At 55.9% G+C, this 22,536-nt stretch overlaps 2 protein-coding genes across 20 annotated transcripts in view; one reads left to right on the top strand and one right to left on the bottom strand.

Annotated features, from left to right (window-relative positions):
* The first annotated feature begins 1,749 nt into the window (after positions 1-1,749).
* LOC102393484 (coiled-coil domain-containing protein 24-like) lies at positions 1,750-5,602 on the top strand. Its single transcript, XM_045162574.1, is given in 9 exon segments — positions 1,750-1,830; positions 1,897-2,158; positions 2,269-2,491; positions 2,612-2,725; positions 3,415-3,489; positions 4,081-4,138; positions 4,627-4,696; positions 4,816-4,892; positions 4,895-5,602. Coding segments are annotated over 9 exon segments (1,281 nt in total). The 3' UTR covers positions 5,216-5,602.
* LOC102405614 (sodium- and chloride-dependent glycine transporter 1) overlaps positions 5,517-22,536 on the bottom strand; it is a 34,731-nt gene continuing 17,711 nt past the window's right edge. For 10 of the 19 annotated variants that reach the window (XM_044928024.2, XM_044928027.2, XM_044928031.2 and 7 more), the window contains 12 exons: positions 19,751-19,898; positions 19,042-19,173; positions 18,402-18,672; positions 11,800-11,932; positions 11,467-11,601; positions 11,282-11,385; positions 10,640-10,877; positions 10,416-10,550; positions 10,009-10,296; positions 6,904-7,074; positions 6,588-6,778; positions 5,517-5,996 (listed from right to left, as the gene is read on the bottom strand). In XM_044928024.2, the coding sequence (XP_044783959.2) occupies positions 5,909-5,996; positions 6,588-6,778; positions 6,904-7,074; positions 10,009-10,296; positions 10,416-10,550; positions 10,640-10,877; positions 11,282-11,385; positions 11,467-11,601; positions 11,800-11,932; positions 18,402-18,672; positions 19,042-19,173; positions 19,751-19,898 (2,034 nt within the window). In that variant the 3' untranslated portion in view covers positions 5,517-5,908. Of the gene's footprint in view, positions 5,997-6,207; positions 6,779-6,903; positions 7,075-10,008; positions 10,297-10,415; positions 10,551-10,639; positions 10,878-11,281; positions 11,386-11,466; positions 11,602-11,799; positions 11,933-18,401; positions 18,673-19,041; positions 19,174-19,750; positions 19,899-22,536 lie in introns of those variants that run through there. The other 9 variants (XM_025264220.3, XM_025264227.3, XM_025264225.3 and 6 more) reach the window with 7 other exon arrangements.

The following is a 22,536-nucleotide window of genomic DNA, read 5'->3' as shown; positions in this document are numbered from 1 at the left end:
ATGTTCATCTTGGCTCCAATGGGCTTGGATCTCCTATTCCAACAGTGGGTCTGGTTTGGGACACTTGCCCACCCACAGTGAGAGGAAGGTGGGGTCTTGTGGGTCTGATCAGTAACTTGTGTGAAGGCGCAGCTCCTCAGGACAAGATCAGGGCTGCCCCCACCCAGCAGTGGGGAGGGAGGGGTGTTTGCTGGGCAGATGCCAACCAGCCATCTCAGATTGTTCCTCCCAGAAGCTGACTCTGACACAGGAGTTGAGGTCAAGTCATTTATTTGGAAGGAATCATCTTTATGTAAGGAAGCAGGCAGTGGGACAGAAGAGGAGGAGTCCCATTTGGGCCACGGAGACGGGTGGGTCTCTCCACCCACATCTGCAGCTGACACCCACTGGAGACCATGTACAACAAGCCTCTGGGTGGTCCCAATGGAAGAGCAAGAGAGCTGGGGTGTCCATGCACCTGGACATCACCATTCTAGATGAGGGCCGCTCCCGGAGCCCCAGTACTGACAGCCTGCCCAGTGTGTGGACCAAGCTCACTCCTGGGGCTGCAGGAACCCCCGGCAGTCACACATGCCTGCTCTGCTGCTTACGCCTGAACCAGACCGGTGAGGGCTGGAGGACCAACCTGGGGGCCAGCTCCTAACTGCGGCTGAAACAACAGTAGTTACTGGTCACCGTGACTCAAATGCTTGAAAAATGGTGGGTCCTGGGAACTGGGAGGCAGTTTCTTTATGGAGGAGGTGGCTCTGGACAGTCTCGGTCCTGGGCTTGAGGCTGAGTCAAAGAGGAGACCAGCCTCCTCCTGCTCCCTGATACAGCAGTTTGGACCAATCATTCCGAGCACTGGCACTTTGGGGTCTCGGTGTTTGGCAAAGCTCCAGCGTTTTCCTGTCATCCATGTTGTTGGGGAACCTGCTTTGGGCCCCTGTGTTTATCTTTTTTATACAAACTTAAGTGCTTGTTTTCAGAGACCTCAGGAGAGGAAAGCCCAGGAAATGAACCCATTCTGCATCTCTCCCGGGGAAAACAGAACCAGGTAGGAAAAGTGCAGAGGAGCAGCCAGGAAAATGAGCGAGTGGGGCGCTGGGGCAGGGGGAGCGGGGTGGGGGGAGGGGGAGCGGGGCGTCGAGGGTCAGAGAGCCCGCCGAGACCCCAAGGAGCTCACCGCAGGCTTCCCTGCACTTCACACTGCAACCCTGGCTTCAAGCAAGGGGGGCTCCGTGAGACGCTGCTCATCTGGTCCCTTGGTCCCCCTGGACCTACCGCCTTCCTCCCCTCCTCCGGTTTCTCCCACACTCCCCCCTTTACTTGTCTTCCTTGAACAGCCTAGTCCGTTCCTGCCCAAGAAAAGGCATGGAAGTAATAAACCCACCGGACTCATATTTCTCGGTTCTTTCACCTGCCCTGGAGTCTAAAGGTGCCCAGGGATGAAAGGTGCTTGGCGTCTGGGTGATGAGCATGGCTGACACTGCGAAACCACCTACCACGGCTGTGGGTTGGGCTTTGCTAGCCGGCACAGCCCTGGAATGGGCGGGGCCGGGGCCCTCTGGGGGCGGGGCTTGAGTAGAGGGCCCGTTTCCCGGGTGACGGCCGCGCGGAAGAGGCGGGGCTAGGGCCTCCTGGCTCCCGGGGCCGCGACCTGAAACCCTGGCCTCCGACAGTCGGTCAGTAGTAGAGCAGAAGAGAGCGCCAGAGGCCAGCGGCTCTGGACCGAGCAACTCTAGTCGTGGGGACGGGCGACCGAACGGAATGAGGCTTGGGAGAGGCCTGTCCGAGGGACAGGCTGGGGGCGTGGCCTGTGAGACCCGGAAGCTGGAGAGGCGTGAGTGGGTGTGCCCGGCCCTGGGCAAATAGCAGTATATCGGTAACCCGGCGCTCCGAGCTGCGCTCCCGCAGGTCCAAATGAGCGACCGCGCGTCTGGGGGGCAGCGGCGCGGGCGGGCCATACCTAGGGACTCCCAGTCACTGTGGGAACTGGTGGAAGAGCACGTTCCGCTCCCGGAGCGGCCCGAAGTGAAAAGGATTCTAGGGGAGACGACAGTGGATCTGAGCCTGGAGCTACGGGCAGAGGTGGGGCGTAGGAAGGTGGGCCCCACGGCAGACCTGTCCCACGACTTGGATGCTTTTCTCACCTTTTACGGGTCCTTAGCTCTCCCCAGTAACTCTCGAGCTCTTGTCGGATCTCACTGTCCCCCCAACCCTCTCCAATTTAACTGACCGGCCCCTCATTCCCCCAGCTTCCCTGCCTCCCTTCACTTCCCTCCGCAGTCGCCGAGGTGCCCCAGCTCTCCTTGCAGGTAGTGATGTTACAATCATTGCTCCAAGAGGCTCGATCTATCCAAGCCTCTGGATCGCGCCCCACCTCTGACCTCTCCTCCCTTCTGGCACCACCGCCCCTCTTAAGAGATCTTGTGTGCCAGGAACTGCAGCAGCTGCTCCAAGGTCTCTGCCAGAAGGCCATCTGTGAGGGCTGGTGGAGCTCCAGACCTGGGTCTGAGCCCTGTCTCCAGAATTCAGATGGGCTAGCCTGGCAACTGACAAGGGGCCAAGGTCGCCTTTCCTGTGGTTCTCCGGAAGGAGCCCCTAAATTGCCTTTATGCATCTTCTGCAGGGACCAGACCCACGCGTGGGTCCAGTATAGCCTCAGCGTCCTGTGCTTTGCCTTGGAGGAGCCCAGGCATGATTTGCCAGAACAGATGTTCCAGATGAGAGCTGGTGAACCCAGGTATAGTAGTAGGAGAGGCGGGATCTGTCCTTGCTAGGAAAGGGACCCCAGCCAGCTGGTAGGTCCCACCTGCGGGCATAGAGGAGTTCCTGGTCTGGGACTGACACTTCTACAGCCACCTGTGGTAGAGGTCAGCCCATGAGGGCTGCAGAAGCCCAGGAAACACGTGTCAATCCTGAGAGCTTGGTTCCAGCTTGGTTTTAAAGTATGAGGAACAGACTTCCAGACAGATACAAAAAGAAGTGTTTTGCAGGAAGAGGAAGAAGTACACGCAGATATGAGTGGAAGGAAGGACTTCATCCAGGGGCCAGTTGTCCCTCAGGCTGGGATAGCCAGGCTGCGAGGACTGGGTTAGAGAGGGCTAGGGACTGAATGAGATAAATGAGCAGCAGTGTGTTCATCACTGAATGGTAGCAACTTATGTCTCACACATCCTTAATAAAGGGGGTGGTGTCACCATTTTGCAGATGAGGATACTAAAGCTCAAAAAGGATGATTGACTTTCCCAGACTCACACATAGGAAAAGGCAGAACCCATGTGCAATCCCAGGCTCCAGATCTCCTCCTTTTAGTACCATCGTGTGTTGCCTTTGTGAGAAAGCACAAAATTATCTAGGAGAAATGGCAATTTTGTCCTGAAGGCCTGGGGTGAAGTAGCATGGGAGAGTGAAGTTGACTTCATCTGCTAGCAACTGTCACTGGGACCTCAGCGTCATCAAGGACCAGCTGAACGTGTCCCACACTGACCAGGCTGCTGGACACCTGCAGTGAGGCCCCTAAGTGTGTGCAGTGGGGGTGGAGACAGGGAGGGTGGGACTGCGGATGGACCCTGATGTACTGGGACTACTGGGAGGAGAAGGGAGGGAACACACCTGGCTGGGAGACCCAGGAGAGAGGGGCTGAGAGGTGGAAAGGGCAGGATGCTGATGAGGTTGCTGCCAGGAATCAGTCAAGTACAGATGCCTACACGGGCCTTGGCCTGAGGACTTTTATCCTGGGAGGTGGGGAAGAGATGACACAGAAGAGTTTTTAAAGCAGGGGTGGGGCTGTGATGCGGGAGAGAATGGAGGCAGGAGGACCCGCAAGTCTAGTCCTATCGTGTAGAAGAGAGAATGCTGCTTCTCAGGGTAAGCACTGGGAGGTGGGCAAGGAGAGAGGACACACCCTGCCCAGGAAGAGGCTGGCAGGGCTGCAGGGCTGTGCTGGAACAGCATGAGGGCAGCAGAGGGAGAGGTGGACTGAGATAGGAGGGCCTAGAGGAGGCTCCTGGGGAGGGTGGGGGTGGGGACCTAGTGGAGGGCTCTGCTGAGACCCGGGCCTGCAGCGCTGCTTCCGGTGCTGCACTGTCCATGTCCCCGGGCCCTCCTGGAAGAAGAGTGCCTTGCACTAGAGAGGGAGATTCCCATCTTGCAGGTGAGCTGCAATCCTGGGCCGCCCCGCCCCCAGCCCTTCTGCTGAGCGTAGACGCCTCAGTGTCTTACCCAGGGCATGAGATTCACACACATATGTCTGTGTGTCTGTGCCTGCAGAGGTTGTGTGAACCCTGGATCCCTTTTTCCTGTGTGCGCACATATGTGTGTGATCCTTAAGTACGTGAACCCGTATTCCAGTTGAGTCCCTAAGTCCGAGGTCAGCACTTTCAGATCAACTGCTGGGTCTGCCTAGGTCTTTTGCCTCCTTCTCTTCCCCAAGTCTGGGTTCAGGCCTGCCACTCCCTTGCCAAGCTCAGCTTTTCAGGGAGAGGCTGGTGTTCCTCTCAGGAGTGCCCCCAGGTTGTTGGGAGGAAGAGACTGCACGGGCTGGTTCCTGTGCCTCACTGTGGGGATCCTGGCCTGGGCACCCTGCCCAGTCCTGTCCCACCCCTGCCGTAAAGCCAGGCACTGAGCCAGCTCTCCCTGCAGCGCTGCCTGGAAGATGAGTATTCAAGGGCCCCTCGGCCCTCTGAGGCAAGCCTAGAGCCCACCCTGGCAGGTGAGGACCCTAGCAGGCCCCAGAACACCCAGCGCTCCGCTCCCACCCCATCCCACCTTGCTCTTGTAACACAGCCTGGAAGACCAGGCGCTGTGTCTCAGGCAGAACCTCTCCTCCAGAGCTAAAGGGACAGAAGGCAGCCATGCAACAGGAGCTGCAGGCACCTCTGAGGCCTTCCTATGTCTCCCCCAGCCACAGGTAACCCAGAGCAGACAGACAGCTGGATGGGGCAGGCTGAGGGGCAGGCCACGGCCCCCTTGCAGCTACTCCCTCCCATTTAGGCCACAGCCCTTGGAGTCCTTCAGCCAGGGTACTGGACTCCTGCCTTGCCTCCATGGGGCTGCTGGAGTTTGGGCCAGGCTTCTCCAGTGCTTCCTGCCCGCTCCCCGTCTGGAGCGCTGCCCCAAACTTCACAGCCTGGCTACCACCTGCCACTGGGGATGGAAGATTCAGTGCCTCCCTGGGAAAAGGCCAGCTTCTACTCTGATGTCCAGTGCAGCACCCCAGGCCCCAACATGAAGGGCTGTTCAGGAAGGAGGCTTCAGCTTCCATTGGAACTCATCCTGTCTGCTACTGATTTCAGCTGCCAGGGTCCAGCCCACTTCAGATCTAGTCTAGGATGAGCCCTCCCCAGGATTCCACTGCTGTCTGTCTGTCTGGCCCCCACCGTACCTTCTCACCAGGGCCTCAGTGTCCGGTCCTGTCACAGCCTCTGGCCTTTCTCCTCCCAGGCATCCCCCCAAAGGCCTGGCAGGAGGAGGTCTTGTCCCAGCCCTGACTCTTGTCCCCCTGGAGGACCCAGACAAAGCACAGCAGCAGCTCAGAAACAGGAATAGAAATTTCATTAAAACCTATGGACCTTAAAATCCTAATGGTACGCAGATGGTTGGGGGTGGGAGGCGCACTGTTATTGCTACAGAGGATTAGAGGCGGCCTTTCCAGGGCTGTCACTGCAGGGAGGACGGACACACAGACACTGCAGGGCTTGGGGGAAGGAGTTTTGGCTCCAGAGAGTGGTTCGGGCAAACAGGCTCAATTTGGCACGTGAACAAGGGTAGCCCAGTTAGGGAAGACTGGGCTTCAGCCGAGTGGTGGTAGGGCAATGGGGTGTCGTTTAGGGTCCACTTCCCCGGGGCTCTGGGCTCAAACCTCCTGCTGAGCATCACCCCATCCCTAACCCCCAGAAACGAATTCTTTGGGCAGGTTGTTGGGTCATGGGCCTCTGCCGGGCAGGCCCTGACAGCCAGTGCTGGAAGGAGGTGCAGGGACCTCAGAGCTGCCAAGTGACATGCAGGCGTTCCTGGAAGACAGATTGGGCCCGAGGCCAAGGCAAGGGGGTAGCAACCATAGATAAGACAAAAGGGCCAGGCCACACAGCCTGACCAGTAACTGCACAGCCCCCGCCTCCACCTCCCTGCCTCCAGGTAGGAAGATCTGAATTAGCCTGGGGTAGGAAGATCTGAATTAGCAGAGGCTGGGGTCCACCCCAAGGGCGGGAACACTGGTCAGGAGGCCGAAGATTTCACGGACAGGGACAGGTAGGGGACCCACCCAGAACCTCAGCTCAGGGCAAAGTGTGGGGGCATCAGAGGCCATGTGAAGCCCAGCAGGTGTCTGGGGACCTGACCTGAGACCCCTCCAAAGTGCTACTGGGCCCCCCAGCAACCCCTACATCACCCAAACCCTCTAGCTGCCATCTTGGCATCTAAAGGACCTGTAAACACTAGGGAAATGAGCAGAAATGACCGTGCTAGCAGTGGTGGCCAAGGTGACAGGTGCCACCCCTGGGGGGCATGGTGAGGGCAGGCAGTGACACCTCTCCACTGTCTCCCAAGTCTCTGTTGGGAGCACAGGGTGGGGGTGGGGCACTCCCCCCAGGAGCTGTGCTCACATCTGGGAGTCCTGCAGACGGCTGGAGTCATTACTGCCCACCATGGGAATCTGGGCCTTGTCCGGGTGCAGCGGCTGGACCTCAAGCCCATCTTCAGGGGAGGGTGGAATGGTGGGGGCGTAGCGCCCTGTTCGGTGCTTCAGGAGGGCGGGACCCCAGTCTCTGGTTGGCTTTGTTGAGTTTTTCAAACGCTGCAGGAGAGGTAGGCATGGGGGAGGGACGGGCGGGCAGAGTGCATCAGAAGGGAGCCCTGGAGCGCCATCCATCCATCCACCCTCTTCTGATTCACCTGGCTGCCCCTGCCCCCACCCCTCACCTGAAGGAAGGTGTCCCCATCTGTTCTCTGGAAGTGGAACAGGGCGTAGAATGGAATGCAAATAACAGAGGACAGAGCCATAAGGAAGCCAATGGCCTCGGCCCAGCTTGGATAACGGTACTGGTTGTAGGTGATTGGCTGGTACTGGATCACCAGGAAGATGAGAATCAACTGCAAAGAGTGGGGGTTGGGAGTGGGCATGAGTCCTGCCCAGCCCTACCCAGGCCTTAGGCCTCCTATCAGCACTGCTCCCCTCCCTCTCCAGTTTCCCAGACTAGAAAGAGGCATTTCAGGGAGGGCAGGGGTGACATCAACATTTGCTTAGCGGGAGAAGCTGATGGCACCAGGGGTCCAGGGTATGATGGGCAGGTGGACACTGTGGAAAGGGAGGGGTCTGGCTTCTGAATAATCCTGAAGCAGGCAAGAAACTGTTCAGCTGCCGTGGCCCTTGGAAGTCAGTTCTACTCAAAGACTTGCAGCGGCCACCCACTGCCTGCTGAAGTAAGGACTGATCTGTGGCTTTTAAGGCTTCAATGGCATTTTCCATCTACTAAGGATTTTTTGAACTGTGGTGTTGGAGAAGACTCTTGAGAGTCCCTTGGACTGCAAGGAGATCCAACCAGTCCATCCTAAAGGAGATCAGTCCTGGGTGTTTATCAGAAGGCTGATATTGAAGCTGAAACTCCAGTACTTTGGCCACTTGATGCGAAGAGCTGACTTATTTGAAAAGACCCTTATGCTGGGAAAGATTGAGGGCAGGAGGAGAAGGGGATGATAGAGGATGAGATGGTAGGATGGCATTTCCAACCCAACGGACATGAGTTTGGGTAAACTCCAGGAGTTAGTGATGGACAGGGAGGCCTGGCGTGCTGCAGTTCATGGGGTCACAAAGAATCAGACATGACTGAGCCACTGAACTGAATTGAAGCATTTTTTTAATGTTTCCTCCAGACCTGGGAGCTCCTGGATTGCATCAGCTCTAGGTCTCCAGTGCCCAGCACAGCGCCTGGCACAATCTCATGTGCTGATCTGAACTGACTTATGCAGGGAGGTGGGAGCAATGGGGAAAAAAGGAAAGGGAGAAGTCCTGCCAGTCTATGGCTGCAGAGACAGCAGTGGACAGCCAGGGGAGGCTCCGAAGCCTAGAAACCGTGTCAGGCAGGGGCTGCTCTCAGGAACCGCTTTGGAAAGAGCCGAGGGACACCAGAAATAAAGCCTAGGGTTGCAGCAACAAAAATACTACAGGAAGCAGAAAGATGGGCAGGTGTTTCATGGGCCACTTGGAGGGCCTGGAACAATGGGTGCTGCTTGGCAGGAGGCCTCAGCATACACCTCCAAAGCCTTCAGCCACATCCTGGAGCTCAGGCCCCTCCAGCCTTTTTAGTGACTAAATTCTAGAAGTCAAGACCTGCATCCGGGGGATGCTGCACTTAAAGGAGCTTATAACAAGTTTCCTGAATGGAACTAGAGCCTGATCTAATGTGTGGACAAATTCTTTATTTGAACTGATAGAAGGATGAGTTTATTAAAAAAAAAAAAAAAATCTTTTCAGCACTATGAAGAAGTAAAGCCTCCAAAAGAAAGCTAACAGCCCAGAAGCACACAATCCACAGAGCCTGGCCTCCTCACCCGAGGGGATTCCAGCCTGGCTTTCTGAGCACAGAGAGGATGCTGTGGGCTTTGCCTCAGTTTCCTGGAGACACCGGACCCAGGCTGCCTCCTTCCTCCTGCCCTGCCTGGGTGGTGCCCTGGGTCTCCCCACACGGCAGCAGCTTCCTGGGAGCCCTGGAGGATGAGCTCCCCCAGAGCAGGTCCTGGGCCAAAGCCATAACCCCCGAGGGCACAGCGTTTGGCTGTGGTGTCTGCCCTCCCCTCCCTCCCACCACTTACAGGACACTTCCTCTCCTCCTGTTTCAAAGCTGAGCCAGTGGCCAGAGCTGGTGCCTGTGCCAGGCTTGGGAAGATCCCACATTCCAAGTGATGGAGGCCTCAGCCCTTGGGGCCTTTTTTATTTTTTTCCAGAAACATGAGCCAATGTGGAAATCCGGTGCTGACCTCTCTGGGGCACAGAGGAACTGGCACCACTGGGGGGCATGACTCCAGACACTGCCCTGATCATCGGGCTGACCCCTGTATCACTCAGAGACAGCCCTGTCTCTTCTCTGTGGAGGGACCATTACACTAGCAAATCCCTCCCCCCCACCCCCGACTTCTCACCCTGATCATAAAGGAACAAAATCAGAAGGTTTATAGTCCACAGACCACTCCTCCTCCTAAACTTGTTTCTAGTGCAGCATGGGCCCAGCACACACGCTCCAGATCAGACCACCTGCTTTACATGAGGGCTCTGACCCTTAGAAGCTATATAACCTTGGATCAATTACTTAACATCCCAGGGCCTCAGTTTCCTCATCTGTAAAGTGGGGATAATAATGAAACCATGGAGAGTTGTATCACGAGACTTAGTATATTGTTCCTGGTCATGGTGGGCTTTCCCTCCACCACTTCCACTCCCTGCTGGGGGTCTATCTTACAGGTGTTGAATACTGGTGAAAACCCAGAACTCCCTCTCCCAAGCCAGCCTATTCCAAGGTGGCTTAGGAGGGTGTCCTGGATCCTGAGCTGATACCTGACTTGCACAGCCTGCTTCTGGAACATGCATTCACACCACATACCCTGAGCACTCCAAGCACCTCGGCTATGAGGGACTAGAGACACGAGCTCAGTGAAGCTGTCAGAGGCCAATGCCAAGGTCAGTTATGATTTCCAAGGCTCCTCTGGTGGCAGGTTTATACCAGGGAGGGAGGGCCGGCTCTCAGCTGCTGCCAGCCTATTTTCCCCTTCTGAAGCTGGGCACTGTCTTCCATCAAATACAGGGCCCTGTGCTCCATTCCTAACCCAAGGCCAGGGCTTGGGTGGTTCTGAGTCTCCACACCTGTCTGACCCTGTACAGCTTCACTCAGACTTCCAGTGACCTGAGCTGTGGGTGTGGAGCCCCAGGGGGAGCTCTGGCCTAATGGTTGGGCTCGTGCTCTTCCTTGGCTGGTTCCCAAGAGAAGGATGCTCGCCATGGGGCAGCAGGGGAGGGACCAGCAAGGAACTTACAAAGATGATAGTTGGTGAGATGAAGCGCCAGCAGATCTGGAAGAAGCAGGGCGGTGGGAACCCCAGCATCATCTGGATGTCCTCGGAGTAGTTCTGGTGCCCTGGACAGAGGGAGGTCAGCAGCCCACAGAACAGCATGAGCAGGCCGGGGCTGGGACACAGGAGGCCGTGGAAGCTTGGGCACTTACCGTAAATGTACATAATGGACACACACATGATACAGGAGATGATGACCAAGGAGTAGCTGGCCGCATAGTTGTCCATCAGCAGCAGCCAGTAGATGCCTGCCTACGGGCCAGTGGGCAGCTGAGTTGGGGGTGGCTGAGGCTATGGGCCCCTTCTCTCTGCTATCTTCCCCCCACCCCATACCCTGGCAACTTCGGCCCAGCCTTTGCCTTGGTTCTTACCTGGCTGGTGAGGGGGATACCCAGAAGGAAGCCAGCCACAGCCACGCCCAAGGTCACATAAATCTTTTGCTGTAGGATCCACTTGTTCCCTACCTCATCCACAATGGCTGTGACCAGCGTCTCTAGGAGGCAAAACTGCAGGACACGGCCATCAGAGCAAGGGCCTACTCTTGGCCCTGCCTCCTCCCACCCTAAGCCTCAGGCCCGAGTCCCATGCCTCGTACCTGAGTGCCCAGCCCCATCAAGATGAGCATGAAGAAGAAGAGCAGGGACCAGAGTGGGGCGATGGGCAGCAGTGTGAGGGCCTCTGGGTATGCCACGAAGGCCAGGCCTGGGCCGTGGTCTGCCACTTGGGACACGTCCTCACCCAGGTGATTCGCCATGAAGCCCAGGATGAAGAAGATGACGAAGCCAGCATAGACGCTGGTGACACAGTTAGTGATGCTGATGACCACACTGTCTCTAATGGGGAGGGAAACACGTTGTCAGGACATGCAGCTTAGTTCCTCCTGCCCAATTTGGGCCAGCAGACTTGGAGACAGGGAAAGTTCTAGGAACAAAAGTACCCCCAATCTCCTCTCTGGTCTGTTCTGGGCCTCTATAAGTGGGCGTGAGGCTCTTGAGTCCTTACAGACCCCTGGGGCATCACTATCATCACCCCTTCTCTCTTCTGCCTAAGTGTTCTCTGTTCTGCAGTGACTGGAACCAGACCCGGCATTGCCAGCATCTCCAGGCTGTGAATGGAAGGAAGGGTGCTGGCAGGCCAGAAGGCTGCTCTGGATCTGATGGGTCTGGGGGAAGCAGAGTCAGGCTGCAGAGAGGGCAGGAACAGGGGGCAGCCCCAGCGCTGGCGGAGAGACTCTCACCGGTAACAGTTGTTATGGAACCTGTTATAGGAAGCCATGGTGATGAGACCGCCCCACGCGCAGCCCAGCGAGTAGAAGATCTGGGAGGCGGCATCCCCCCATACCTGCAGGAGGAGCTGTAGTCAGAGGCTGGCGCCTCTCTGCCCCTCCCCGTCCCTCCAGGTCACCTTCCACCCACAGCCCACCTTGGCCTCCAGGATCTTGTCCCACTGTGGAGTCAGGTAGTACTTGAAGCCCGTGGAGGCTCCTTCCAGGGTCACACCACGGAAGAACAGGATGGTCAGCACCACGTAGGGGAATGTGGCCGTAAAGTACACCACCTGGGGGTGAGAGGGGCCCCACTGGACTCCTCTGGGCTCGTCCCACTCCACCCCTCAACCTGCCCCCTCAACCACCACGGGTCCTCTGGTCCCTCCTACATGCTTTCATCACACCCCCACCCTGCCTCCACACACAAAACCAGGCAGGGAGGCAGGATATTTCTGGGTGGGCACAGATCCTGGAGGGAGGGGACTTACTTTCCCTGAAGACCTGATCCCTTGTATGAGGCAGAGAAAGACAACCACCCAGGAGACAAGGAGGCAGCTGAGGAGGTGCACCTGCACCTCCCCGAAGTTTCCAACGTCATCCGACAGGTTCAGCACGCAGAAACTAGAAGGGGATACTCTGGCACTGAGGGCCAGCCGCACCATCCAGCAACACATTCCCAAGGCCCAGGGCCCAGCCTGGCAGCTCCCTCCTTTCTCACGGAGGCCCAGCAGCCGGCTTGTCTGAGTTGGGAGCCTTGGTGAGGCCCCAGCCCCAGCCTGCCCAGGCCTCTCTGCCTGTTGCCTCTCCCAGGATCCTTGAGGGCGCCTGCAGGCCACACGCCAGGCCTGGGCTACCTTCCTCAGCCCCTAGGGTGTGGAGGTCTCCCTGTCCCTGCTCAGACCCGGCCCAGGCCTTTCCTTGAGGAAGCCCCTCTCCTCCAGACTGGACGTTCCCTATCTGGTGTCACCTCCTCCAGGAAGCCTTCTGTGATCTTTTCACAAACACTAGTCCTCCAACTCTGATGAACAGAGGGAGGCAGTGGAGTACTGAGAAAAGACAGAAGATTCCCAGCTGGCGCTAGTGATAAAGAACCCACCTGTCAATGCAGGAGACGTAAGAGATATGGGTTTGATCTCTGGGTTGGGAAGATCCCCTAGTGGAGGAAATGGCAACCCATTTCACTGTTCTTGCCTGGGGAATCCCATGGACAGAGGAGCATGCAGGGATATAGTCCATGGGGTCACAAAGAGTTGGACATGACTAAAGTGACTTAGCACACACACTGGAGCACACAAGCCCAGACTTGAACCTGAATTCCTCTCCTGAGTATGCATGACTCTCTCTGGAGCCCTATGCCATGCCAGCTGTGTTTCTTCAATCTACTGGATGTTGATGTGCCAAGCCCTTGCTGGGCATATTGACCTAAATCAGGTATTGTGGGCACTGCCAGTAGCGTCTTAACCCCATGGGGAGGAACACACTGGAAGTATTCCTGGAAGAGGGGAAGCTTGAGCCAAAGTTTGAAGGATGGAGAAAAAGTGGGTGAAGAGAAATGAAAGCATATGCCAGGCTGAGGGCACAGGTCAGGGTCAGGTCATGATGCAGCAGGACAGGAACTGCCTGGGCATGTCAGTAAGTCAGGGTCAGGAACTGCCTGGGCATGTCAGTAACTCAGGAAGGCTGGAGGAGAAGGGGAGGGGAACAGAGAAGGATAAAGATAGGAAGGAACAAGATCAAGAGAAGTTGTGAAGTCAAGATGCAGAACTTTGAATTTTATTCTGAGATCAAAGAGAAGCTTCTGGAGGGTTTTTAGAAGAGGTCTCTCAAGGCCTCTCCTTGGCTCAAAACCTTGTAGCAGTTCCCATCTCTGGCCATGGAAAAACCAAAGTCCATAAAGTGGCCTAAAGCCCTTCATGATCCACTATCTCCCAACTGCCGTCTCTCAAATCTCCTCTCCTCCTGCTCCTTCCCCCCTTACTCACTTCTCCAGCTACATCGGGTTCCTTGCTGTTCCTTAAATGTGCCGGGCCCACTCCCACCTCAGGGCCTTTACACATGCTCTTCCCTGTCTGGTGTACTCTTTCCCCAGACCCATGTCCACATGGGTGTGAGATCTGTGCAGGCACACAGGGCCCCGTGCTTAGAAGGGCCTTGTGCTTGGTTTAATGTCCTGCCATTGCCATCTTGAAATTCTGAACACATTTGAACAAGAGGCTCCATCTTTTCATTTTGCCCTGGGGCCCACAAATTACGCAGCTGGGCTTGTCGACATGGTTGCCTCCCTCCTTGCTTCCTTCAAATCTTTACTTGGGTGTCCTCTTTGCAAAGGGGCCTATTCTGGATACCGGGATTAAAACTGCAACCCCAGCCCCAGCCTGGCACACCTTACCCCGTTCTTGGCTGTATTTTCCTCCAGTGTATGTCTCTTTCTATCGCACTGTACATTTTACTATTCAGTTTATCTGCCTTCTATGAAGGCAGGGTTTTGTCTGTTTTGTTCATTCGCATATCCCTCCAGTGGTTTGCAAAGTGCCTAGCACAGAGCCATGCCCAATAAGCATTTGCTGAATGGATGAATGAATTAACATCATGGAAAATTGACTGGGAAGTATAAAGGGGAGTATCTGGAGGGGGACTGGCTTGGCTGTTGGAGTTGTCCAGGCTAAAACTGGTGAGCAAGAGACAAACTATTGAGCCTCAGTTTCCTTATCTTTAAAATGGGCATCATAACTTCAACCTAGGATAATCTGTAGATAAATTTAGAAAAATGCGGGCTCCTTTCTTTCCCCTCTTTCAGTGAAGACTTCTCAGCATAGCTCATAGGCTGTCCTCTAATCTTAGCTCTTTTTACTTTTTTTTTCCAACTCAGTTCTCAAACCTCATGAAAACATGTTTAATACCTTGTGATGGGTGGTCACCCTGGTCCCTCATGGGACAATGTTTCCAGGTCCAGGATTTGTTTGTTTGCTCAGCCCACCGGACTGTCAGACTTGCAAGCACTTGCAAGGCCTCCTCTGCCTCCAATATTCTCCTAGGCTGCCCTTCATATTGTGAACTGCAGAGGGCGCTGACCAACACATCCCTCTTCTGCCAAACTCCTGCCTCTGTGTTGGTTCGCTTGACCGCCATCAGGGTCAGAAACTTTCCAGGCTCTCAGTCCATGGGGGAATCAAAGATAAAGGGATGAATAAGATCCACCCCCTCCTCCCAGGAGTGGCTCCTGGACCCTTGCGGCTGGCTGTGCTTTCCAGTCTTTTTCCCTTTGGGACATGCAGAAAAAAATAGTTTGGGCCCATGGGGCAAATAGACAAGGTCACCCAAAGCTGAAAGCATTAGGGCTGGAGATTCTGGGCTGCCCAAGCCCGACCGGACTGGCATACTATTTGGGGCACGTCATGATGGGAGGCTCTGCCTTCCAGAATAGCCACCGGGTCAAGCACCAGCATTCAAAGTAAAGAACCCATTCCTTGCTCAAAAGACTCTCTAAAAGCTTTGTCTAGTTACATATGTTACACTGGTAGTACTTTGTATTATTTTCTTATTGCAAGAGTTCAGCATACAACACAAGGGTTTAAAGAGTTTGGAAAGCTAATCTTCTGAACTCTTTCTTTTTATGGCACCATATTTAACGTTTGGTTTTGGTTTTGGACCATGTGCTTTTGAGACCAAACAACTAACTGAAAAACTTTTGGAACCACACATATTTACAAGTTGGCTTTCACATAACATCTCTTGACTTATTCTGCATAATTTTTTAATTTCCCCAACCAGATGGTAAATGCCTTGAGAACAGGACACTCATCTGTTTCACTGCATCTCTAGCAGTGGCTATCACTGTGCTTACTGAGCACCCGTCACTGTTCTTAGTGATTTCTGCTACATCTTTATAATAACAAGAATGATGTTGTATCCACTCCCACTTAATGGATGAACAGTTGAGACTTAAAGAGGTTTGGTGACCTCACAAGGCCAAGCTGGTATGTAGCACAGCCAGGATTTGAGTGAGGTCTGTGTGGCTCCGGAGCTGGCATGAAGACACTGAGAGAGGGGTGCTGGGATCCAAGTCCCATTGTGTCAGGTGTCTTCTGGGGAGATGAGGGCATGGTCCTGAGCTTAGGTCCTGCCTGGCAGGCATCAGATCAGCTCTCAGAGGACCGTAAGGTAATGCTGTAAAGACGTGGTGAAGGCAGGGAAGGCTGGAGGCCAAAGGGTGGGCGAAAGGCAGACATGGGCTCAGAAATCTGCCCTGGGAGCTCTTCTTCCTTTAGAGGAGTCCATCTTTCTCTTGATTTGCTTTGTTCACTTGTAAAATGGGAATATTTTATAAAACCGGCACACACTATCTAATAGGGTTGCTGTGGGGCTCAAATGAGATTGTGCAGCTTTCCAAAGGGTCGCTGGGGACTGTGGACCCAGAATGCCTGCAGAGTATCATCAGCCTAATTCACATTAGGCCCCAGGCACAGCGGGGCATGCATATCCTGACACATGCATATCCTGATACATGTATATCCTGACACAGCATCGCGGCCTAGTTCCTTAACATCAGGGAATCAGTCTCTGAATCTGAAAATGGGGGTGATATCATATAATATGCCTAGCACATAGTTCCCTGGTGGCTCAGGGGTAAAGAACCCACCTGCCAATGCAGGAGACGGGTTTGATCTCTGGGTTGGGAGGATCCCCTGGAGAAGGAAATGGCAACCCACCCTAGTGTTCTTGCCTAGAGAATCCCATGGACAGACGAGCCTGGAGAGCTACAGCCCATGGAGTTGCAAAAGAGTTGGACACGACTGAGCAGCTAAACAACAAGAAGCACATAGTAGGTGCCCAGAAATGGGGGTGCTTGCTCACCTCATCTCGCTGAACCAGGTTGAGCAGCCCTCTCAAAGGTCAGTTCCCTAGGCTCTCCAGGAGGGGGCAGCAGAGAGCCATCCTGAAGGGAAGGAGTCCTACCTGGGACTGCGGCTCCTTAGGGAGGCCTGGCTCCAGCCCCGGACAAGCAGTGGAGTTCAGCGGGCCATCCTGTGGACCTCCTGACCCGTGGCTAGTTTTCTTGGAGGGAAATTCCCCTCTAATTGCACTGGATAAAATCTCCTGAGCTTTGCCAAGCAGTAGCCCCACCCTGGAAGACAGCCCCTGGGGTGATAATTTCTGGAGCCTCTCCGGGTTTTATGCTTCTGGAACCTTCCAGAAGGTTCTCTCTAGATCAAGTTGTCCAGTCCACACCATGCCCCAAATGTAGCAGAATAACTAAGTGGGTGGAGTCTCTTAGTCCCCGCTCTGTCCCTGCTCTGAGTACAGTCCTCAGTGCCTACTTGGTGCTCAGGAAATGACCCATCCAATGACTGAATGACTGAATCTGCCCAGAGGTATTTTTGCCCAAACCTCACTGGAAGGCAACGGCTCTATGGTCTCCACCATGAGTCTTGAGGACGGTGACCATATCTTAACCATCTTTGAACATCTATAGCGCAGCACATGGCCTTTCCAGGTGGCTCAGTGGTAAAGAATCTGCCTGCCAATGCAGGAGGTGCAGGAAACACTGGTTCAATCCCTGGGTCAGGGAGATGCCCTGGAGTAGGAAATGGCAACCCATGCCAGTATTCTTGCCTGGAAAATTCCATGGACAGAGGCACCTGGCAGGCTACAGTCCATGGGGTTGCCAAGAGTCAGACACGACTGAGCACGTATGCAGCAGCAGCAGCCCAGGGACACTGGGCCCTGAGGCTCTGAGTGCTGGCCCTTGGTTTAGAGAACGTGGACGTGCTAGGACTTCAAGTGTCCCTGGGACCTCCGCTGCTCAGCCCTGACTCTCCATCACAGCGTGGAGAAGGCCTTGAAGCCTCTGACCGGCAGTGGAAGCCCTGTGTCTTTTCATGTCCTGGCCTCCTCTGTCCCAATACTCTGTCCTACCTGCTCCCAACCCCAGCTCCAGTCTGCCACCTCCTGGCTGCAGCTCATCTGCCCATGTCTCCCAATCCTTCTATACTTCCTCTCTCCCTCCTCTGAGAAGTCTTGGGTTTTTTTATGATTTGTTTTTTGACCGTGTCATGCTTGGCATGTGGGATCTTAGTTCCCTGAGGAGGGATTGAACCTGTGCCCCCTGCAGTGGAGGCACTGGAAGCTCGGGAGTCTTAGACACTGGACCTTGAGGGAAGTCCATGGGAAGTGTTCTCAATCACCTGCTCTTGCCCTCACCACATCCCTGCATATACCTGCACTGAGGCCCCTGCCCCAAATAGCTTTTACTACCCATCTCCCTTCTGGACTGTGACCTCCTCGTGGCATGGTCTCAGGGCCATTCATACCCCATGGGCACACAGGGCCCAGCAGAGTGGACACCATAAATGTTTGTGGAATGAATGAACGAGGCCTGCCCACCAGCCCACAAAGCCCTCTTCCCATGAGCTCCTCAACAGGACGTGGGGAATTTCCTCCAGGATGTCCTGCTGGGCCCTCACACCCACCCAGCTGGGACAAGATGTTCCAAACACCCCCAGCAACAGCTTCCCTTCAAGCCAGCCCCGGGACTCCGTTCTCTGTCAGCACAGAGCTCAGGGGTGCCAGGCTGCCCTTCCCAAACACAGCCTGATAATGACAGCTCTGGGCTCAGGAAACTTCCACAGCTCTTCTTTGGTTCTGCAGGGTTAGGTCTACGCTTCTTTCTTGTAAGCCCTCCAAGAGGTCACTTACTCCCTGTAGGCTACCACATGGCTGGTGAGTTTCCCACACACCTGTTACCCCTCGTCACAACAGTTTCCCTCAGGCTCATCTGCAACTAAGGGCCTCTGCCTGTGCTCTTCTGCTTACCAGGAAGCCACCCCTCTTTGCCGCAACCCTCCTTGTTTGACCTGACTGCTGGAGTCTTGATGCTGCTGTGTAAGGACGCTCACAAACTCACAAAGCCTGTGTGTCAGCCTCTCCTGAAGTGGGCTGCGAGCTCCTTACATTTCTTCCCAAACGCCTGCCCTGCTCTATTCCTGGCACCCTCCCTAGACTGCAGACCACTGCCCTTTGGCGAAGAGGGAGGGCTGAAGATAGGCTCCCAGGATAACCCCTAGAAGCCCAGTTCCCATGGGGGCCTCACCTCCAGTACTCCTCGCTGGGGCTTGTCCTCTGGAGGGTCTGGTTGAGTGCCTGAGAGATGTTGCCAGGCATGGCAGAAGGCTGCGTGCTCTTGGTGATGTTGGGGTTTTCCAACATGCTCACACAGTTGGGCGTGTTCCAAGGGTTATCGCAGTAGGTCCAGGGCAGCACGGACGTCAGGGACGAGAAGAAGTAGTAGAAGGCGATGCAGACGACCACATTGTAGTAGATGCCGATGTATGTGGACACCACCATCATGCCGTAGCCCACACCTGGCGGAGGGGAGGGGCAGGAGCAGCCTCACACACCTAGTTGAAGGATGCGAAGCTAATTTTGAAGGGCCTGAGGGGCAGGCTTTCATGGAAGGCCACAGAAGGGGCAGGTCAAAGCCTTGGCAGGAGTGAGCTGGGGGCTGAGTGGGGGAGCAGGTGAAGGGCTTTTGTGTATGCATGTGGTAGGAGGAGAGGGTAGAGGCCAAGTAAACAATGGATCCCAGCATGTGTCCCTGGCCTTGGTCACTGATGTGGACCTCGGGTCAACACCCGGTTACCATAGAGGTTGGCAGTCTTTATACAGATGGGTGAGTCAGCACGGCCCCCCGAGGCCCGTGTGTGTGTGTGTGTACCCCATCCGGGCCTCACCTTTGAACATGGGGCTGATCCTCCAGACCCCCAGGCAGCCCTGACTTGCAAACTGGCCGAAGGAGAGTTCCATGAAGAAGATGGGGATCCCGCAGAAGATGAGCATGATGAAGTAGGGGACCAGGAAGGCTCCTGGTGGGCAGGGAGAGGGCTGGCTCAGGGCTGGCTCTGGGGGAATCCCACCCTGTTCCTGCTCAGAACCCGACAGCAGAACCTTTGCAATTGGCTGGGCTTCCAGGAGGGTGTGCCATGCCCTGGACTGGAGCCTCAGTCTGAGGCACACTGCTCACGGCCTGTTTTTGGACTTGACAGGGGTTCCCAGGAAATCTGCTCTGAGCTGAACCCAGGCCCTAGAGCTGCCAACGTTTGGGTGGGAATTGATGACTTAACCAAGCAATTTCACATACATTAGCTGATGAGGTCCTCAAATATCCCCCGAATCATTTTGGGGGTGGCTGTTGAAATGCGGGGGGGTATAAAACTGAGACTTGGGAGGTTGGATTGCTTTCCTCTCTACCTTTTCTCCCCTCGAGGGATCAGGCTGCCAAGGTCAGGGGGTAAAGTTTACCTAAGCCAGGGTGGGGACAAAGGAGATTAGGGCCAGAGGCCAGCCTGTCTGGAGTGGGGTCTGTCCCGGAAGGGGGTGGTTGGGCCATGGTGGCTGGGCTCTGTCCATGTGGGTGGTCCCTGCCCTGTGCCCACTGGGTACCTCCCCCGTTGCGATAGCAGAGGTATGGGAAGCGCCAGACATTGCCCAGGCCCACGGCATAGCCCACGCTCGTCAGTACAAACTCGATCTGGTTGCCCCAGTTGCCCCGTTGGAGGCTGTGGTCCTTCTCGTCGGGCATAGAACCATTCTGTGCAGACAAGAGAAAAGCCACCATCGGCAAGGCATTGGCATGAGGTGCCTGACCCTTCAGGCCTCCCCTAGTGGGGACACCATGGACCCTCCAGGCCCCCACCCCCGCCCTGGGCTTCCCCTCTGCTGACAGAAGCTGCAGGCAGGCCTGGCAGAGGAGCACAGAGGGAAGAGTGGCTGCCAGAGGGTGCCAAGCGGGGCCTCCCTCACCAGCCCCCAGCACCCTGTGCCGGGGGCACCAGCCCACCTGAGGACATACTGCCAGCATCTGAGAGGTGAGACACTGAGAGGGAGCTCGAGTTGAGAGCCCCCCAGCCCCAGCCCCTCCAAAGCCTCCCCTGTCCCCTCTGGGTGAGGATCTGGGAGCAGCTGAGCCTCATACCAAGCAGCCAAAGGGTTGGGCACAAAGGGGCCTGTGTCCAGACAGCCCCCCAACGCACTGCCACCGTATCGCCAGGCTAAGCACGCTGCCCATGGCAGGTGGCTGTGGGGAAGGGGACGCTGGGCCCCTCCCCCAGCTGAAGGCTTTTTCCAGGGGGCACCTGGTGGTCAGGGCTGTAGAGTACAAGAAGGGGAAAGCAACTGAGCTAGGCCAGACCTGAGGAAGGCATTCTGGGACTCAGGATGGGAGGGCCAGGGGAGCCATCTCTAATTGCCCACGACTGGGGAGGGAAGCCCTGGGGAAGCTGACCAGGGCTGAGGGCGGGGAGCTGCTGGCCATGAGTTGGAAGAGGAGACCAGAGTTGTAGGCACCATGCCAGACTTGGAGGACAGACTCTGGGGAGTTCTACTTCCAGTTCCCTCAGGGGAACTAGAGGCAGTGACTCTAGAAAAGTGTCTCTGAGCTGAGAGAGCATGGGCTGCAGAAGAGGGGGCTGGTCAGGAAGGGCTGATGAGGGGGTTCGCCCAAAAGGAAGGATGTGGGCTTGCCTGGGGAGCTGTGGGGCTGGACTGGGTGGCCTGAAGCCCCACTGAGGACCCCAACCCCACAGTTGGGATTAACCCAGTAAGTCCCTTTATAAGTGTGAGCAGACCCGTCCCCCATGCCATGTCCGTTCCACCCCTCCCACTGACTCAGCCACCCTGAACCGGAGCCTGCGGGGTCAGAGGAGTCTCAGAGGCAAGGGAGGACCCGGAGAGTCACCAACAGAGAAGCCCAGAGACTCCCTGAGTGACACAGACAGTCTCCCAGAGGTGGGCTGTTCTCCTGAGAGAAATGGCCAGGGTCCTTGAGGACACCCAGGATCAGAGACACAGCCGCACGACCTACCTGAGGTACAGCGCGGTAGTGACGCTGACCCTCAGTTTGAAAGAGACAGATTCAAGGCATGCAGGCAAATAAACAAGTGGGCCTGGTGCCTTGACATGCTGCTGGACTCTGACACTGACCGACAGGCGCAGAGTCGGGGAATGGTCTCACCGGCCTGCGCCTTCCAGGAAGGCCTATTTGGGAAGGCAGGCCCAGAGGCCCCAGTACCTGATGGTGGCCCTCCTAGCCACGCACACTTTGCTCTCAGAGGGCGCATCTGGGGGGCGGCTCCGGGCTTGCACAGCACACGGGCACTACTGCACAGACACCCTTGTCCTTGCCAAAGGTGTCACCTCCCACCCAGCACTGCCCAAAGGAGACCCTGAGCCTCACATGGTCCTGGGAGGTTTGGGGCCCAGTACCAGGAACCCTTCACAGAGCACCCAGAGCCGACCAGCAGAGCCTGTATGCATTCATTCACAGAGGCTTACAAGCACCTACTATGTGCCAGGCCCTACCTCAGGCTCAGGAAATTCAGAAGGGAACAAAACACACCCAGACCCACTCAGAAGTCCAGGGGGGAAGTAAGCCATTAACGAGATAAACACATAATTTTTGCATGCAACTTCAACGTGACCACAATGAGAACGTGAAAGGATGACTAGGGTTGGGGTAGCAGCAGGGTGAGGTCACAGAAGGCTGCCCTGAGGAAGAGGCTTGAAGGCAACCTTGGCCCTGAGAGAGGGCAGCTCCTAGTCCTGGTGTGACAGGTCCCTACAGAATCCCGGCTAAGCCTGTTACCACCTCCTAGGGGCTTTTTTGGGGACGGGCCTAGCAATAATAGTGTGGGGTCCAGGGGGCACTTTTTCAGAGGGCATGAGGCCTGCCTGGAGTAGTTTATCCATTCCCAAACAAAGCCCAGCCAAATAGGCTTCCTGTATGTTGATCCTACAATAACAGTTTTATTCTGTCTGAGGCTTGTTTACTTAGGGGCACAATGGAGGACTGTAGCAGCTGCAAGTACATGGGGGGGTCACGAAGCAGCAGTTATAGCCGTAAGAGAGACAGCTGAGGATCCAGGGTGGCCTCACGGGTGGAGCAGGGCAAGGCCTCTTGCAGAGACCGAGGTCCTAAGGTTTGATGTTCAAGGCCTGACCAAGTGGGCCTCTGAGGTCTCTGCTCCTCCCTTGGTCTGGGAGGGTGGCCAGCAGCGAGTCACAGGCTGACTCAGCCCTCAGGAGTCAGTGGTGGCATTGACGAGCCGCACACTACCGAGCCTTGCGCTCAACAGTTCAGCCCTGCTGGCTGTGCCCCTTGGAGGCCCAAGCCTGGGGGGACTGGAGCCTGGAACTGGAGTTGGGGCTGGGACTGTGGCGGGAAGTAACAG

The sequence above is a fragment of the Bubalus bubalis genome, chromosome 14 (assembly GCF_019923935.1).
Source record: "Bubalus bubalis isolate 160015118507 breed Murrah chromosome 14, NDDB_SH_1, whole genome shotgun sequence".
NCBI classification, from domain to species: domain Eukaryota; kingdom Metazoa; phylum Chordata; class Mammalia; order Artiodactyla; family Bovidae; genus Bubalus; species Bubalus bubalis.
The sequence above is the reverse complement of the archived record's forward strand: the minus strand, read 5'-3'. Positions and strand labels throughout refer to the sequence as shown.